The sequence below is a fragment of the Furipterus horrens genome, unplaced genomic scaffold, assembly GCF_987537825.1.
Source record: "Furipterus horrens unplaced genomic scaffold, mFurHor1.1.pri manual_scaffold_5, whole genome shotgun sequence".
In the NCBI taxonomy this organism is placed as follows: domain Eukaryota; kingdom Metazoa; phylum Chordata; class Mammalia; order Chiroptera; family Furipteridae; genus Furipterus; species Furipterus horrens.
Window position 1 is genome coordinate 7119839 of NW_028327175.1, and position 17629 is coordinate 7137467.

Sequence of the window (17629 nt, forward strand, 5' to 3'; positions counted from 1 at the left end):
AGCTTCCTTAAAAATGTCTTATTTTGAGCATCTAAAGCTTAGTCCATAGAAATTCTTACCCACAAAGATTGAAATGGCTTTGTGGAACCAAAAGGGAAATCTGTATAAAAGAACTTTTCTGTAATTTGTTCAAGCTGAAGATGCTCATATTTTACTTAAAAAGTACCAACTGAAGTCATAGCCATCAAAAATAGTAAGGTGTGGCCCTGACCGGGTGATTCAGTTGTTCAGAGCGTTGTAAAGAGTGTGCTCGGTACACCCAAAGGCTGCGGGTTTGATCCCTGGTTGGGGCAGTTACCTAGGTTGCAGGTTTGATCCCTGGTCCAGCACATAGGGGAGGCAATTGATGGCTATTTCTCTTTCTTTCTCTCCCGTCCTCTCTCTCTAAAATCAATGAACACATCCTCTGGTAAGGATTAAAGAAACAAAACAGTACAGTATGTTTTGTCCATAGCGTAAAGAGGTGGCTTTTCTTTTTTTATCATTAGAGTCACACAGCCAGGAGCCACCGAGTAAGACCGGCCAAGAAGAGTGAGTCATATGACCACTGCCGGACAGGGCTGCCAATGCTGTTTTCCATTTCATGTGCCCTCTGGAAGGGCAGCCACGGAAGAGCAGACCCAGCTGGGAGTGCTAGCGTGTTCATACTCTGTAGGCCGCACAATAGCTGGTCTGGGCTGTATTAGGACTCGTAACGGGACTTTAGTTCTAATACGTGGATTTCCCCTATAACCAACTTCTTAAAATGTTGAAAATCCAGGACATGACTACGTTAATGTCTTCTTAGGTACTTGGATAGTCTAACTTGGTATTCTGTTCCCTTAAATATAATATTTTTAGATCTGGCTGGTGGCTCACTTGGTTGGAGCATCTTCTCATACACCAAAGGCTGTGGATTCAACCCTTGGTCAGGGCGAGTACAAGAGGCAACTGATCCATGATCCTCTCCGTTGATGTGTCTCTCTTCCTTCCTCTCTAAAATCAATAAACATATCCTTGCGAGAGGACTATATGAATATATATATATATATATATATATATATATATATATATATATACTCATTTTTTGGAGAAAGAAAGAGTTCAGAGTTAAAAGAAGACCATGAACGGGCAAACACTTTTATGGATTCTTGAAACTGGACTGTGATTGGTCATTGCCTTAGTTTACTTGCTAAGGAAGCTAAGCTCTCCTTTAATTGTCTTACTTGTTTTGCTTTGGTTCACAACTAACAGCCATGATCCCAGGACTTGGTCAGCCCTTAAATGAAACGTTTCTTGAGTTTCCACGTGGTCCTTCCACTCTAAGCGCACAGATGGTTCTGAAGAAATCAGACGTGGCTCTCGTCCTCAGGGCATTGGTCAGAATAAGGCCACCCCTGCAACCTGAATACATTTAGAATAATGCCTAACATTTATATATTGAGTATTTATAATGGGGTCAGAAGCTTTGCATGAATTACTTCATGTACACCTTAATGACAGTTCTGAGTATAATAGGCAATGCCAATTCAGCTTAGGAAAGTTATGAACCTAAGGCTAAACGAACCCACACCGGTATGTTTACATCTGCTGAGTAATCTCTGGGGTTTCCGAGCCTCCAGCATCAGAGACACAGAAATGCACGCCTGGACGATGGGGAAGAAGGATGGAGGGAAGCAGGGGGAGCAGGCGTGCTGAGAAGTGGTCCCGAGTCCTCATCTTGTCCCTCTGGAGCAGGGACAGTCTTGGCAGGCCTGCCTGGTCACATCTCAGGGCGGACGGCTCTTGGCAGGTTCTCAGCGCAAACTTACTGCACAATCCAGGGCCAGCTGCGGGGAGAGGTGACTGAGCAATGGGAGAAACGAGGACGCTGTCCGGTCAAGGAAAGAGAAAAAGGGGTGTCCGCAGACGTGCCAGGCACTGACTTGGAAAGGCAACAAGAGACAGTCCTGCGCGCCGACCCAACGCCAGGCCAAGACTTAACCCTGACCTTGGGGAAAGCTGACACCGTGCCCCCCTCCAAGCTAAATCGTTGTCCAAGGGGCTGGGGCGGCCAGCGCTCGCCAACGGAGCTACCCGGAAAAAGACAGACGCGCGCAGCCCGGGAGGGCCCAAGGACGTCACAGACGCGCGGCCTAGCCTCCCGCCCGCCCCCCGCGCGGCTTCTTTTCCTGCTCCCAGCTGGGGACGCGGCGGCTGCCCGGCACCCTCCCGCACGCTCCGGCCGCCACCCCGCGCCCCCGGGCCCCGACATGCCGCCTCTCAAACTGCTCTGCGCCTGGCCGCGGCTCTGCGCCTCCGCGCGCAGCTGCCCCGGCCCCCGGCCCACGGTAAGGCGTGCGGGGGGACGGCCCGAGCGCCGCCGCGTCTGCCCCTTTGCGGCCTCGGGGGGGAGGGGGCACCCTGCCGCCGGCCCGGGGCGCCGGGATGCTCCGACGCCTCCCTTGGCTCGCTGCTTTTTCGGGGCACTGCGGTGGCTCGGTTCTGCATCCGCTTCCCGGAGGGGCGACACGAGGCCAGAAAGCGCGAGAGAGGCTGGGAAGGGACGAGAGGGCTGGAGAGGGGCTCTGGCGGCCGCGATGGGCGTGCAGCGCGGAGGAGAAGGGTGGCGGCAGCAGCGGGTAGGTCTGTGCCCGGCTCCGGGGACCTTGGGGCGCAAGACCCAGGGCGGACTTGGCGCGACTTCCCCGCCAAGGCGGCGGGTGCTGGGCGCGGCGGGGGCGCAGTGCCGAGCCGCGCTCCTTCCTCCCCTCTATGGCTCTGCCGCCCGCACGGTGGGAAGGGGAACCCGGGTTGGAGCTCCGGCCCGGGCCCCTCTCCTGCAGGCGCCCCTTCTTCCGAGTCCCCCAAGGGATCCTCGTTAGAGGATTTCCGCCTTCAAAGCCCTTTGTGATCCTTGTTCCTCTGTTACTGCCAACTCTCCAGCGAGTGGTGTCCCGACGCATCCTCGCCGACATTGTTTGTTGGTGTGGGTTTTTGCTGCGAGTTCTGTCCCGGCCTGGAAGCCCCCGCCCAGGCGGCGTTCCGGTCCGGAGTCCTCGGAGGCGAGAACTGGACCGGGCGCTGGGTCCAGGAGGGGGGCTTACCTCCGCTGCCTTTTAACCGTGGGAGCCTCATGCTAGGAAGGGAAACGAAAAGTGATGTTTTTACTTAGCGCCTTAAATGATAGTTCTGAGCTTGAAAGCGTGCCTTGCACACGGTGTTTACGCACTGAGAACTCCAGGCCCGCGTCAGGGCTCTTCTGGTCTTTCTTGAATCCAATGGTCTGAGAACCAGAATTTCAGAAGGGACCCCTTAGGTACTGCTGGGACATTTCCCTCCGAAAGGCGTCTTAGGATGACCATTGGGGATAGCTCTGGCTATGTAAAGCATTATTCAAAGGGAACTTGACCTACAGCCAGATGGCTGGGGTGCTGCCACTAATGCAAACCACCACGTGGATATACCCTTAGGCCAAGGTCAATAACGTTCTCTCTTTCGGCTGTTACTCATTTACCGAAGTGTGATTTAGTCATTTTCTCCCTTTAGGTCTATGGTTAAACCATTCCCAAGCCCAGGAAACCTCTTCTTAGCGGGCGGAGCTACAAATTATGGGTTTTGCTGTATGTCATTGAAAGTTTCTATCAGATTCAAATGCTCACCTTCAGGTTTGGTTATCACACTCCAGCTCCTGCCCTCCAGGGTTCCTCCAGCGCCTGGCACCTGGTGAAACCCTTACCTCCTACTTCGGTTAAATTGTAACACTTGTGCATCGACCTGGGAGCCAAGTGTCGCTGGTTCGATTCCCAGTCAGGGCACATGACTAGGTTGCACGTCAGGTCCCCAGTTGGGGCGTGAGTGAGAGGCAACCATACAGTGATGTAAAAAAAAAAAAAAAAAAATTGTAACGCTTGTATACTTGTGTGACTTCAAATGTGCACATCATGTTCTGAACCAGATGTGAGTTTCTTTCTGGCCAGGACCACGTTATATACCTTATTCCCCACGTCTCTCAACGTTACATACTGTCCTGCATAGACTGGAAACTCAACACATGTCGGCTACATTGATGAGAGTACCCTCTGAACAAACTTAAATAGCAACCTTGAGATGTTTTTTCTCCTTAAACACCGGCATGAACTTGATTAGAAAAGACTGAAGGTATCTTCCTCCATTTCTGTTTCAGAGGGAGCATTTAGTACGATTTTCCATTCATTATAGAAAATTATTACTGGAAAAAAAATTACCATTAACACTTTAGCTACCTCTCTTCCTTGAAACTATCTTTTCCCAGATTTTTCTCCGACCTTCAGATCCTCAGCGGCAGACCTTCTGGTGTAGTTTCCAGGTCCACTCCACATGGATGCCAATCAGCAGCACTGGGGGTGCTTTCTGACTCGGAAAGAATCAGCCATAACTTGGCTTTTCCCTCCCTGTTTCGTTTGTTTTCATTGTGGTTAACAGACAAGTACCCACCCACGTGAAAGCTTGTCCGTCTTCTCTCCCTTCTCCACCTCCCGTCGGTCACGTGCACCACGTGTAATGATTCTGTACTTACTCTGAGCCTTGCTAGTTGGTAAGTTTCGTCAGCACAGGGACTATGCGGGTATGGTGTGTGTTTGTTTTGTAGGACTGTCCCCGGTATTTACTGTATTTGATACAAAAGAGCGATTTTGAGTAACCGGATGGATGAATGGACTGAGTTCCCTGCAGCTCTCCTGATGGACACTTTCATATGCGAGTTGTGACGTCTGTTTTTAAAGCTTCCCTGTTCCTTCCTCACTGAGACGTAAAGTTGAAACTCTTTTATGTAGTCTTTAAGGCCTTGTGCAACCTGCCCCAGCCCACCCCCCCTCCATCCCGCTCTTCCTGGGCCTCTCCCCATGCGACCTGGTCTTGCGTGTCCCTAAACGCACTGAGCCTTGCACCTCTCTGTACCCGTACTCAGGCAGCTGCCCCTTTCTGGATCCCCCATGCTCATTAGTGATTTAGCTCTTGGAAAACCCCTTAAGCTTTCTGATGCGCCAGGCAGATGCACCGCTCCTTCTGTGCTCCTTCAGAGGGTCTGCCGGGCATTGCGCCAGCCTTGGGGCAGAACATGGACGTGCCCTCAGAAACAAAGTACGCCACTGCCGGGGATACTTGCCTGGTGTCAGTGACTCCCTGGGAGTCGTGTTTAGTTTACCGTTAACATTTCACGTTGGGTATGTGGTTCCATGCTGGACGCCTGAGGGGAAGGAGAGTTTCCCACCCCAAATACACCTTTTTGGGATATTGATTATTTTAGTCTGGTATTTTCTAGAAAGGACTCAGGAAAAAACTTTGACCTTCCCCCTAACTTTCTGAAAGGTTTTAGATAGAGGGCTGGCTCCAGGAAGGGAGATACTATCAACTTACGTGACTATAATACACCTAGTGCGGGACAGACAGAAACCTGGCCAGGCCAGTCTGGTCAAAGTAGAGGAAGGAATTGTCTTCCTTCCCTTTGAAGTCCTAAACCACACCCCACTCCACCTCCCCACACCCCCCCTGCCACACACACACACACACACACACACACACACACACACACACGCTCCTCAGCTCAAGGGATCATGTAAGCCTCAACTGCCCATTTTTTCCTTGGGTCCCATGTCCTCCCTATGGAACCCCATATGTACATGACAGATTTGGTCACGCTCTCCTGTCATTGTGTCTCCTGTCAATCTGATGATCAGACCAGCCAGACAAACTTAAAAGGGTGGAAGGAAAATTATTTTTCCTCCCCTGCACAGTGAAAGCATTTCAACAGGCATCAGCACCTCCTCTTGGCACTGGCCATGCTTGTGCCTGCAGGACTGTGCATGTGTGTATCCTCGTGTATCCCTGCCTGTTCCTTCGGACATGGTTCTCCTCGCTCTGTCCATATGGCCTCTCCTTTCCACCTCCGCGTATCAGACTTTGATACTTAAATGGGCACGATCAGTCTTCCTGTGTCCTGATTTATTTAACCATAAAGTGCCAAGGGAAATATCACCTGGGTGTACGGTTCCATACCATGAAGATCACATTTATTTAAACATGAAAAAGCAGTATGCTTTTTGGGTTTTCCCTGAAAGATGTTCAAGATGAAGTGCATTTTCATTGAGTTGTGGAGTATCGAACGACAGGAAAAAGAGATGTTTAGGTACCCAAAATAATGGCGGAAGTGGTTAGAGAGGAAGGTGATTCTGGATTGGGGAGTCACGTGATAAAATCTGAGCTCAGGAGGGCAATCAGACCTGCAAGGTGAAGTGTAAGGATTTGAAGTAGAGGACAAAGGGTATTTGTAGACAAAGTTTAACTTATGGAAATGACTTTAAAAGGAGAAATAGGTTGAATAGAAAAAACTTCCACCGTAAGAATTTTGATTATTTCAGACACTTCGATACTGACTTCATTATTCTTTTGCTCCCCTAGTAGTGATAGCAGAAATAGTGTCAATAATGAAATGGACACATTTGCAGAAGGCAAAAGAAGGGAAAAACAAAACAAAATACATTATGTGAGTGTAAAGGAAGACCTCGGTGGAAAAAAAAAAATTCCTAGAATAAATAGATGTTGAAGCTGAACAATTCATTTCTCTTCATTCCTTTAGGTAACCTCTGCAGACTTGAAGGTTACTTGTTTATTTAGCAGATGGTGCTTGGATCTTTTCAGATCATTGTTTTAGTATTTAAAATAGAGGGTAGAGGTCAGTCTGAGAGCAGTTGAGAGCTCCTCTTTGAATTCAGTTATTTAGGGAAGAAGGTAGATAGATATTATTAGAGACACACTCCCCACCTCCCTGCGTAATCTTAGAAGGTGGTGGCTCTGGAGGCAGGGAGTGTGGCTTTTTATGCCACACTATTGGTTTCTCAATGTCAATATAACACCTAGATGATGTCAACAAGTACTGCCCACTGCATGTATGAAAACTGGGAGAAGAAAAACAATAACAACCGAAGCTGAATGCCTGTAAATTCTTCATGATCTTGACAGATCTTCTCAGATTCACTGGAAACATGAGTTACTTTTATTGCTTTTAAACTTTGGGTTGTCTGGGTAAATGTGAAACTCCTCGGGTCTTTTCTAAAATGCTTCCGAGGTACTTTTTTTGGGGGGTGGGGTGAGGCATGCTCCTCAGTAATCTCTGACTGTAATGCCGGCACTGATGGTCTGCGGAAGGAGGAGAAGGGGATCCCGGCCCGGCCTGTGTTGCCTTTGCTTGTGCTCATGAATCTGGAAAGCTCTCTGGGTCTATATGAGAAATGAGTTTTCTCCTGACTTCCTCCCTACAGGATGCATGTTTCTCAGTCTGTGGATAAATAGTTCAGGTCGACACCACCCCCACCCCCACCCCAGAGGACTCGGTTGTAGACAAACTGTTTCATTTCCTTCCCCCAGCGTTGCTAAGGCCCCGACTCTTCACCCTTAACTGGGGATTGACCGCAGACTTCTTCATGAGAAAGCAAGACACTCATAAGGGCTTGTTGTATATAAATAATGAAACAGAAGTAGAAGAAGACCGAGGACTTTTAAAAAACACGGCGAGGCACATGTGGTGGTGGAAGAAGGCCGCGATAGAACGCCCAAACCTGCAATCTGGTCTTGCTCTAAAAGTGTTCGGTAAATCCCAAGATCTTTCTAAGCTTCAGAAACTTGACCTGTAAGATAAGTTGGTTGGATTAGATATCTGTGTATTTTTCTTTTTTTTTTTTTTTTTTGATATCTATGTATTTTTTCTTCTCTTGTTTCTAGGAGACATCCTCAACTTTATTTTACTCTCTGTTGGCCTATTTATTCAGGCTCCAAACTTATCATTTCCAAGATTAAAAAGATATTTGTATATATGTGTGTATTTAAAACAGAATCAAATAAATCCTTGCTACTTGGAGATAAGAAATGAAAGAAAGCCCTTTCCTTTCTATCTCTACTTCACCGATGTCCCTGTGTTTGGGCAGTGTGCCAGGTCTGCCGCCTGCCTTACCTGACCTTGGCCAAGGTTGAAATGGAAAGGGACAATGGTCATCTGTGCCGCCTCTGCTTCTGCGAATAGTGTTCTTAACTAGGCTTTTGTCCTAATTGACACTTTTCCTAAATGGAGTTCTTAGAGGAAGAAGAGAATGATAGAAATGCTTTTATGCTATTACCTTGACCCCGTCAGGGTGTCTGTCTGGGAGGCTGATGGGCAGTGGACTTGCTAAGGTGGCAGGATAGCAGGAGTCAGGTGTCCTTCTCCCTGTTCCCTCTTTTTAGGTTGAATAGGTGACAAGAATAAAGGAGAGACTTTTAGATATCTAAAAAGAGATGCTGAGTATGAGTGATTGCTTACAACATGATGACTTTCTGATTTTTCCTGTCCATATTGTGGCTGAAGTATAAACAGGGAACGATTTACAACTTATTGTGAAAGCTCACTAGGTCACAGTCATTCTAGCCGTGCCTCCCTGGCAGGTAATGTTGGGTTCGTTGGTTCCCCCCCCCGCCCCCCCCCCCATAAGATGGCTCTAGTAGCACTTAGTTTTCTTGAACTTCATTTGAAACAAACTTGTTAGATTGTATTGTGGCAGCTGTCATATCAGCGTGCATTAAAAAAACATGAAAATTGGTGAATTTTTGTATAGCCATTTAAATATTGAAGCTGGAAGGAAATAAGCAACATTTTCAGCATATTAGGCTTTATTATTTCAAGAAAGGTAAAAACGCATCTGAAACACAAAGGCTTGTGCAGTGTGTGCAGAAGGTGATCGAATGTGTCAAAAGTGGTTTGTGAGGCTTCGTGTGGAGCTTTCTTGCTGGACGATGCTCCACGGTTGGGTAGACCAGTTGAAGCTGATAGCGATCAAATCGAGACATTAACTGAGCACAGTCAACATTATACCACGTGGGAGATAGCCGAGATACTGAAAATATCCAAATCAATCAAGTTCTTGGTGAAAATGAAAGGTGTACCTTATTTTACAGAAAAAAACTAAACAACTTTTTGGCCAACCCAATAGTTTGCTACTTTTCAAGAGTATCCATAAATGCCCAAGCCCTGCTGGGGAATGAGTCATTTTGTGTGCTGTTCTTTACGTGTTCTCTTAGGAGGGTTTTGTTACCCCAGATTGGATTGGGCCCAATTATATGGTATTGGGCAAAAGGAGGTCCGTTCATGTAGCGCCTTGATGTAAAACCCAACTATCAGTGTTGAGAAAAACAGGTCTTTGTTTACAATATTCCAACCTGGGCGGGGCTGGGAGCACTTCAGCCCAGAGCCCTGTCCTCTCTCCCCTGAGACCCAGCACTTCCCTTGCTCCCCAAAAGGTTGTAAGCCAAAAACGTGCCCAGAGGTCCCCATCCCTTATCTGTCAGCTCTGTCCTTAGGGATCTGGGGTATGATGTCATCAGCCTCCGAATATTAGTCCAGGAAAGCATGGGCCATGTTACATTGGATCAAGGTGAAGTCCAGGAAAGGCACACGTCCTAACAGAGTTCACTCCGCATGTCCCGAGTTCCAAGAGTCCAGATAGAGTCCGGGTCTGCAAGGGGGAGTCCTCGGTGGCTTCGGAGCCAGCTGGAGCGGGCATGGCCAAAGCAGCAGCGGGCCTGCCTGCCTACCAGCCCAGGCCGCACGGCGCTCTCCTCCCAAGCTGCCTGGCATATTTGGTTCTCTTCCCACACACCAGACCTCACGGCGGGCTGGTGGGGGGCTTCTGCTCCCTTTTAAACCGTGTGGCCCAGCGCACCCAATGGCTGCTGCCTTTCATTCTGCCTGCCTCCTTTCCTTCTTGCAGACCCAAGGGCTCTGCCTACCTCCTTTCAAACCACATGACTCCCTCCCTTACATGGCTGCCACCTTATTTTAAACCCCTGACCGCGGCCTGTGATGCAGGCAGTAGGGTGACCAATCATGACCACCCGCAGGATCTCCCGCAGGCCCCGTAAGCTCTTTCGTCACCATTCTATGATCAGAGCCCCTCCTGTCTCCTCGGCACCAAGGGGAGCAGCCATAGCCCTGTGCATGACTCAGAAACTAGCTACCTGCCATAGATATGCAAAGCACCTTGGAAGTTGTCCCCTTCCCCCACCCCCAAACTGCAGGCTGTGGGGAATTTTGGGACCCCTGTTACAATGTTGTACTTAATTTCCCTGAGAGCAGAAGTCTTAATACTTACTAGACTGGAGCAAATAACAGATGTTATTCGGCATGTAGTAGGTTCTCGGGAAGTATTTGCTGATTAAATGGAAGGTCGGTGGGTCACTATCAGAAATCGATGCTTGATGTCGCCATTATTTATTCTTTTAATCATCACCTATAGATATGTGAATATGTTTCATTGATTTTTTCGAGGGACGGAGGGAGAGAGAGAGAAACATTCGCTGGTTGCGTCCTGTACATGCCCTGACCGGGGATCAAACCCACAACATTTTGGTGTACAGGACAATGTTCCAACCTACTGAGCCATTATTGGGAATTTGAGTGCTAGTATACGGGCGGTCTACTTTTGGGTGTCCACAAACACCGCAGAATTTCCCCTTACGTAACAGAAGACATAGATCCCAAGGGATTCCCGTGCTAGTCTGTGGCTGGAGGATGTCCATTCCCCTCTTCAGGTGAACCACTTCCCGCCCCCACTCTTTCAAAGAGGACAGTGAAGCCGTCCTTGTATGTATAAACATTGAATACATTGCTGTCCATGGAAAGTCAAGACGTATCTCCAACTGATTATTCCCTAAAAGTTGTTTTTTGATGTTTCAGGGACGGGTCTGCTACTTTTCCACCAGCACGCGGCGCCGTACCCAGTTTTATACAGACCCAGTGGAAGCTGTGAAAGATATCCCCGACGGCGCCAAGGTCCTGGTTGGTGGTGAGTAGCGGTTTTCTTTTGTTATGGTAACACCCGTATGTTTTTGGCAAAACAGGGGAAGCTCAGTAGTGAAGCTATGTAGATTAGAAATGCCGTTAGGGAAGGACACGTAACATGATTTCACTCATGTGGAATCTAATGAACAAACTGAACTAACACGCAAAATAGAGACAGACTCACAGACGGAGAGCAGATGACAGCTCGGGAGTGGGGGGGGTTTGAGCCGAAAGGAAAAAGGACTCATGGACGTGAACAACAGTGTGGTCATTGCAGTGGGGAGGGGCGTATAAGGGGGCTAACTGGTAATGGGAAAGAATACAATAAAAAAATTAAAAGAAATGCCAGTTATTTTATTACTTGGTTATTATTCATTCACATTTATTTTATTTACTTATTACATATTATATTATCTATTATTTTTATTAATGTCCCCTTCTTAAAACTAGCAAGGTTTAGAACTTTATGTTTTTACTTTTTCATTCATTTTCGTTTTTTTTTTTTTATTATTTTGAAAACCGTAAGCTTCAAATGTGGTGTCTTACTAGTAGCTTTTAAAGAAAAGCCCTAGTTTTTTGGGAATTCCATTTTACTTAAAGCGTTTGCACTGATCTAATCAGCCAATATCTGGCCCCTCCTTTTGTTCTGCCTCATTTTATGAGCCAGAGAGCCCCAGACATCTCACCCTCACTGAGCCTCCCAAGTTCAGTGCTGCTTTGTTTGGAATGTCATTGAGAACCAAGGTCTCACACTCATTAAACTTGTTGCCTGACTCAAACATTTCTTTGGGTTTCTAGGCTTTGGCCACCAGGGTCAAGGCTTATTTTTAGGGCTGCCCTCCCTCCCTCCTTCTTTCCCTCCCTCCCTCCCTCCTTCTTTCCCTCCCTCCCTTCCTTCCTTCCTTCCTTCCTTCCTTCCTTCCTTCCTTCCTTCCTTCCTTCCTTCCTTCCTTCCTTCCTTCCTTCCTTCCACTGATCAGTCATTGAGTGTCCATTTTAAGCCCAATACTCTTTGAGGAATTGTGGAACATGTAAAGAAACGAAAGTCATTAGCCTAGGCTTCCAAGTCTGCAAAATATTCTGAGGCGGATAAAACAAACACGCTTGAAAAACTGACTGTGTAGGCATTAAATGTGAAGTGGGACAGTAACCGCTACGGAGTTCAGTGCAAGAAGAAGGCTGTGTAGCCGTATTAACTCATGGCGCTGGGCTTGATGCTTACGAATCAAGGACCGGAGAGTGGCTCCCGGTGCTGTGGTTGGTGTCAGACGTTTGGGTACAGCTTTATGACCATTTATTGAGTTGCCGAGATATCTCTGCATTTTGCTCAGTAGGTGTAATACTGTGCTTCACACTTCCTCTTTTTTAGTACGAGAGAATAACACATGCCTTTCCCTGAAACAACATTACGCTCCTCACACACTGTTTATGTTTTGGCTTATTTAGGTTTCGGGTTATGTGGGATTCCAGAGAACCTTATCGGAGCTTTACTGAAGACTGGGGTCAAAGGGCTCACGGCCGTCAGCAATAATGCAGGGTAAGTGCGTTCTAACACAAGTGGGGAGGAAGAAGTGAGAATTCTCCATAATATTTAACAAAGTCTATCAATGAAATGAACAATTTCCCCGTTTTCACGAGCGATGTACTCACACATCGAAAGATAGTGTTTAATAAGATCAAGAGTGGTGGTTACAATTTAGTCACATACTGTTGGTACCATACTTCAAAACCATAAGTAAAGGAGAGTCGCATAATTTTATATCGTAATCTGACATGCTTTTATTTAAATTTCAAATATATTGTTAAAGTTAAAATATCTGTATTTTAAATTGAATCCCGAATTTGAAAATGGAGAGACATCCCTTTATACTGTGTGTTATTATAGATCATTATTTATAAAGAAATCAATCTGAAGTCTGTTTTGAGTCTTTCTGGTGATTCTGCCATCGCCCTAGAGGATCTGTGAGGATCACCATTCCTCATTAAAAAGGTTCCTGGTGTTGGTAGAAGGAAAATAGGCAGCCAGCACCTAAGACAGGAGGATCCCCCCAAAACTGTCAACGATAAACCGTAACACTTTAATAATGAATGACATGCCTTCATTATTTAAGATATGTTTAGTTAGGAAGGAAAAGCTATTTGTATACAAAAGAACAAGTCATCAGCTCTCTGTCCATGACGAAAGACTGAAGATGTTAGCAAGTTTAAAAAAATTAACTGAACAGGCAGTTTAGCCTGTTGTCAAAAATGCAGCTTAGAAGAAGTAGCCCAGGTTATTTAGGGTACAACATTGATCCTACATTAGTGCTCGTTTGTCCTTCGCTGGGTTTATTTATGCCGTTATTTTTTTCTGGAAGGTTCTCCTACTTCGTCTCTGTATCCACATCTTTCCCATTTTTCAGAATTCGACTCACGTTACGTATCTTCAAAGAAGCCTTATCCAAGCACAGAGTTTCTCAAACTTTCATTGATCTTGCCCCTTTCTGAATGGCTTTGGAGCCTCTTACCCTTTCTTTGTATCCCGAATTGTGCTTCTTCTCTCTGCAACCAATTATGGGCTGCTCTGGTCACTTACAGGGGTTTTCTGTTTCCTGCTTATCAGCCCATGAGTCTCAGAGTCACGGAAAGTGAGACGTGGGAGGAGTGAGGTTGGGGACTCATCCAGGCCACCGAGAGACCTTCGCTTTGAGTCTCACAGGGTTTGAGCGGAGCATTTTATTTTATTGCCTGTACTTTTGGCTGTCACTTTGTGAGGAGGTCATGGGGGCCAGGAGCGGCCCCCGGGGAGATTTTTGCAGTGCCCAGGTAAGCGATGGTGCAGGGCACAGAGGAGGGAGAGGAACGCTCAGATTCTGGGTGGATTTGGAGGTGGAGTCAGGATGTGAGAAGAAGTCCAAGGTCACCGCCTTGGTTTTGTGCTGAAGATCTCTAAGGGTGTGGCTGGCATCAGGTACAATGGGCGCGCTGCCGGTGGGGCTGAATTGAAGGGAACAGAAGTGTGAACCTGGAGGGCGGAGAGGCCTTCACTTAGGTGTTAATTAGGAGGAGGTAAAACACAAACACGGAAAACAGGCACCACGTGCAGGGAAGTGTGCGGAAGGACTCAATTCTCCAGGAGACAGAGACTCGTCGGTGTTTGGAGCCCTCTAGTGGACAAGTGATTATTAGTAATCTTCAGGGAATTCGCCCCATGTGGTAAACGTACACTTGAAAATACTTGTGTAAATGACCACAGTTTTTTGATCCACTCATTTACTGATGGGTCCTTAGGCTGTTTCCAGTGCTTGGCTATTGTAAACAGTGCTGCTATGAACATAGGGGTGCATAGGTTCTTCTGAATTGGGGTTTCAGGGTTCTTCGGGTATAATCCCAGCAGTGGGGTCACTGGATCGAAAGGCAGTTCTGTTTTTAGTTTTTTGAGGAAAGTCAAGGAACTGGTATAGAGGACCCATGGACATGAACAACAGGGTGGGGACTGACTGTGGGGTGGGGGCAGGAGGGGGGGTGAGCAGGGTAGAGGGGAGCCATGGAGGGAAAAATTGGGACAAGTTTAATTGAACAACAATAAAATAAAATAATATATATTAAAAACTAAAAATAAAAAATAATAAGAAATCATTGAATATATAGACAAACATACTTGTTACTTCGGCTCAAGTATTGTTTTGAAACACGTGAGAATAAGTCACGTGGCTAATTTTTATACCCATGGGGTGGCGCTGGGAATGTTATTAGAGTCAGTATTTTGGAAGGTTTGGGGTACGAAACAAGTCTAGAAGGGCGACAGTTACCTGTCACCTGGATTTCTTTGAAGCACTCAGGTGTCAGGACTGCCTGGCGGAGGGGAGGGGTTGGGAACGGTGCTTTCTGAGAACCAGGGAAGGGTCAGTTGAGCAGAAATGGCCACTGGTGTGTGTGGGGCCCGTGAGGATGGACTGTGGTGTGAAGGTGCGAGAAGGGTCAGTGGTTTGACCTACCAGGTACCGTCCTTACCGCCTTTCCAGTCAAACGCGTGGGTGTCCCTGGCGATCATTAGGCTTATCTTCTTCCACCGTTGCCCACGGCCAAGGCCGGAATTCTGGAGTGGGCCTTCACCCGCGTCAGGACGGACAACGAGTCTTCTGAGGGATCTCCCCCAGATCGTCCCCTCTGCCCCCTTCCCGTTGCCGGGGCCATAGTTCAGACCCTCCTCGTTGCGTGTGAGCACCCACTGAAGCCTCTTACCTCGTCTCTCTGCCGGGACCTCCCCCGTGAATCGTATATCCCATTATTTTCTGCACAGTTATTCACAGGGTCTCCCCCGTCCTTCAGGACGAAGTCCTCCCGACTCGGTGTGGCTTCCGGCAGGAGCATGGCCTGCCCGCCTCTGTCCCTGTCACATAGCTTTTCAGAGCTGCCCCTGTCCCTTCCCCTCGTGCCCTGCATACCTCTGCTCGGCTCTCGAAGACGCTTTTCCTACGAAGCTGTTGGTCTCACCCTCTGTGAGCCTCTCCTGTCCCTTGCCTCTGACTGTCCGCTTCTAGACCTTCAGTATCCCTGTCGCACTTCATGGGGACTCCTGTCGGCACATCTCTCCCCTGGTGCGGTTACAGGTCTGCCTGCTTTTCCCCTGATGATCTCGGAGCGGCCCGCAGCCCGGGGTCTGACTCACCTGCTCTGGGCGCAGCCAGAACTCAGCAAATGACAGTAGGGGGAGTGAACCGTGCAGACGACACAGACGCCATCGGGGAGGAGCCGCGAGACACAAAAGGAATGAGGAGGGAACGTTCATAAGTGAAGACTGTGTTTCTAGGAGGTGCTCTGGCCTTTATCACTACATTTCTGTCTTTCAAAAAACTTACTGAAACACAGAGTAACAGGAAAGTGACCCTATCACAGGCGTACAGACTGTGGGTGTTTGCAGGCCGCCCACCCATGTAACCGACACCCAGATAAAGAAACGGAACGTGGCTCGTTCCCCAGAAAGGGCCCCTTTCAGTCAATATTCTCCTCTCCACCACCAAGGTTAGCTGCTGCCCTCACCTCTGATCTTATCCATTAGTTTTGTCTGACTTTGAACTTAACATATAAAAGGAATAATTCAGTGTGTACTCTTGTGTTTCTTCTGCTCAACATTTTGTCAGTCACCCATTGTGGCCAGGGATTGTAGATCATTCTCATTGTTGTATAATATTCCATTACGTGGATATACCACCATGTATTTATCCATCCTGCTGTTGATGGACATTTGGGAGGCTTTGGGTTGGAGCCCATCAGGAGTAGTGCTGCTACGAATTTTCTTGTATGTGTGTGTTGGTGAACATAAGTGTGCGTTCCTGTTGGGTATAGACCAAGGAGTGGAATCTCTGACTCACAGCATGTGAAATGCACAGCAGTGCTGTCAATAGTTTGCCCAAAGTGGGTGTATCCGTTTCCATTCCGCTCAGTGTATGTGAGAGTTCTGGTTGTTCCACATCCTTGTCAGCACTTGGTAGTACCTTCTTTTTTATTTAGCCATTTTATTTGTACTTGTAGTAATGTGTCACTGTGGTTGTCACTATTTTCCTTTTAAAAATATTCAAGCTTTATAGCTTCAGTTCAGGCACTCTTTATTATCTTCAAAATGTTTTCTTTATCTAGCTGGTTAAAGTATTTTTGAAACTCTTGAGTGGTAGAGATGGGTAAGGCGACTAAAAGTGGAAAAGTACGCTTTCAGTTTATTAATGTGTTTTCACATCGACTTTGCTTGAAGTTTTAGGTACATTTTGCTTGGAAAAGAAAGGCACAAACTTAGAGACCTTCACCTAATGAAAAAAGCCAAGACTACGTGCACCATTTTAAAGAATAACTTGAACTTCAACGTTAATAGAGATATTAAACCATATTATGCATCACTTAACATATACGACATTATTCTTGCTGCGTATAGCTTTTTTTTCACTGGTTTGTAAATAATTTACTAATTTTTTTTTTTTTTTTGTTGTTGTTGTTGTTGAAATGTTTAAGGGTTTCAGTCTTCTGGAGCAAAGAATATGATAGGGGGAAAATGTTCCTAGTTATTCATAGTTAGGTCCATATTTCGAGAGTCTGTGGTTCTGTCTGTCTTTTAAATACGAGAATGCTCCTGACCCCTTTCTTGGACAGAAGGAGGTTTTCCATCCAAACCTCCCTTTGCGGTCAGTGCAGGCAGGACAGAGGCGTTGCCTCTGCGTGTATGTGCCTCTGCAGTGCGGGGCAAGGGCCAGTCTCTCTGTTTGCTTGTCTTCTCACCCGGGGTCACTTTGGAGCAGTGGGACGGACGGAAGTGGGGGTAGAATTGTAGGGTGGGTGTGGGTTTGAGTACTGGCTCTGTCGCTACCCAAGATGTTGGCGGGAGCAATCGTTTAAATATTTCAAGTTCAGTTTCCTCAACTGTAAAGTAGGAAAAGAATACTCCCCTTGCAGGGCTCTAGGTGGTGGCGGACTGAGGGAGAATGTGGGTGAGATGCCTCGTAGGGAGGATTCCTTTAGATTCATACCATTTTACGTTTTGAATGAGGTGGTGTTAATGTTCTAGCAGATGTTCCGTTGACTGGACGCTGCTTGCATTTCCCTCCAGGGTTGACAACTTCGGCCTGGGCCTTTTACTGCAGTCCAAGCAGATAAAACGCATGGTCTCCTCGTACGTGGGAGAAAATGCAGAATTCGAACGACAATACTTAGCTGGTGAATTAGAAGTGGAGCTGACACCGCAGGTAAGAACATCCTCTGCTTTTCTTTTATAATACTGACTTATTTTAAAATGTGTCCTCTTTTCCCTAGAGATGTCTTTGTGCAAGACAGGTCAGGCTGCTCTTTGGTAGGGCC

The 17629-nt window shown here is 47.1% G+C and overlaps 1 protein-coding gene across 1 annotated transcript in view; it reads left to right on the forward strand.

The window, feature by feature from the left end:
- Positions 1-1809: 1809 nt before the first annotated feature.
- OXCT1 (3-oxoacid CoA-transferase 1) overlaps positions 1810-17629 on the forward strand; it is a 129831-nt gene continuing 114011 nt past the window's right edge. The window contains exons 1-4 of the mRNA XM_090276144.1: positions 1810-2309; positions 10700-10808; positions 12251-12341; positions 17382-17517. Coding sequence (XP_090132270.1) covers positions 2232-2309; positions 10700-10808; positions 12251-12341; positions 17382-17517 — 414 coding nt within the window. The 5' untranslated portion in view covers positions 1810-2231. The remainder of the gene's footprint in view (positions 2310-10699; positions 10809-12250; positions 12342-17381; positions 17518-17629) is intronic.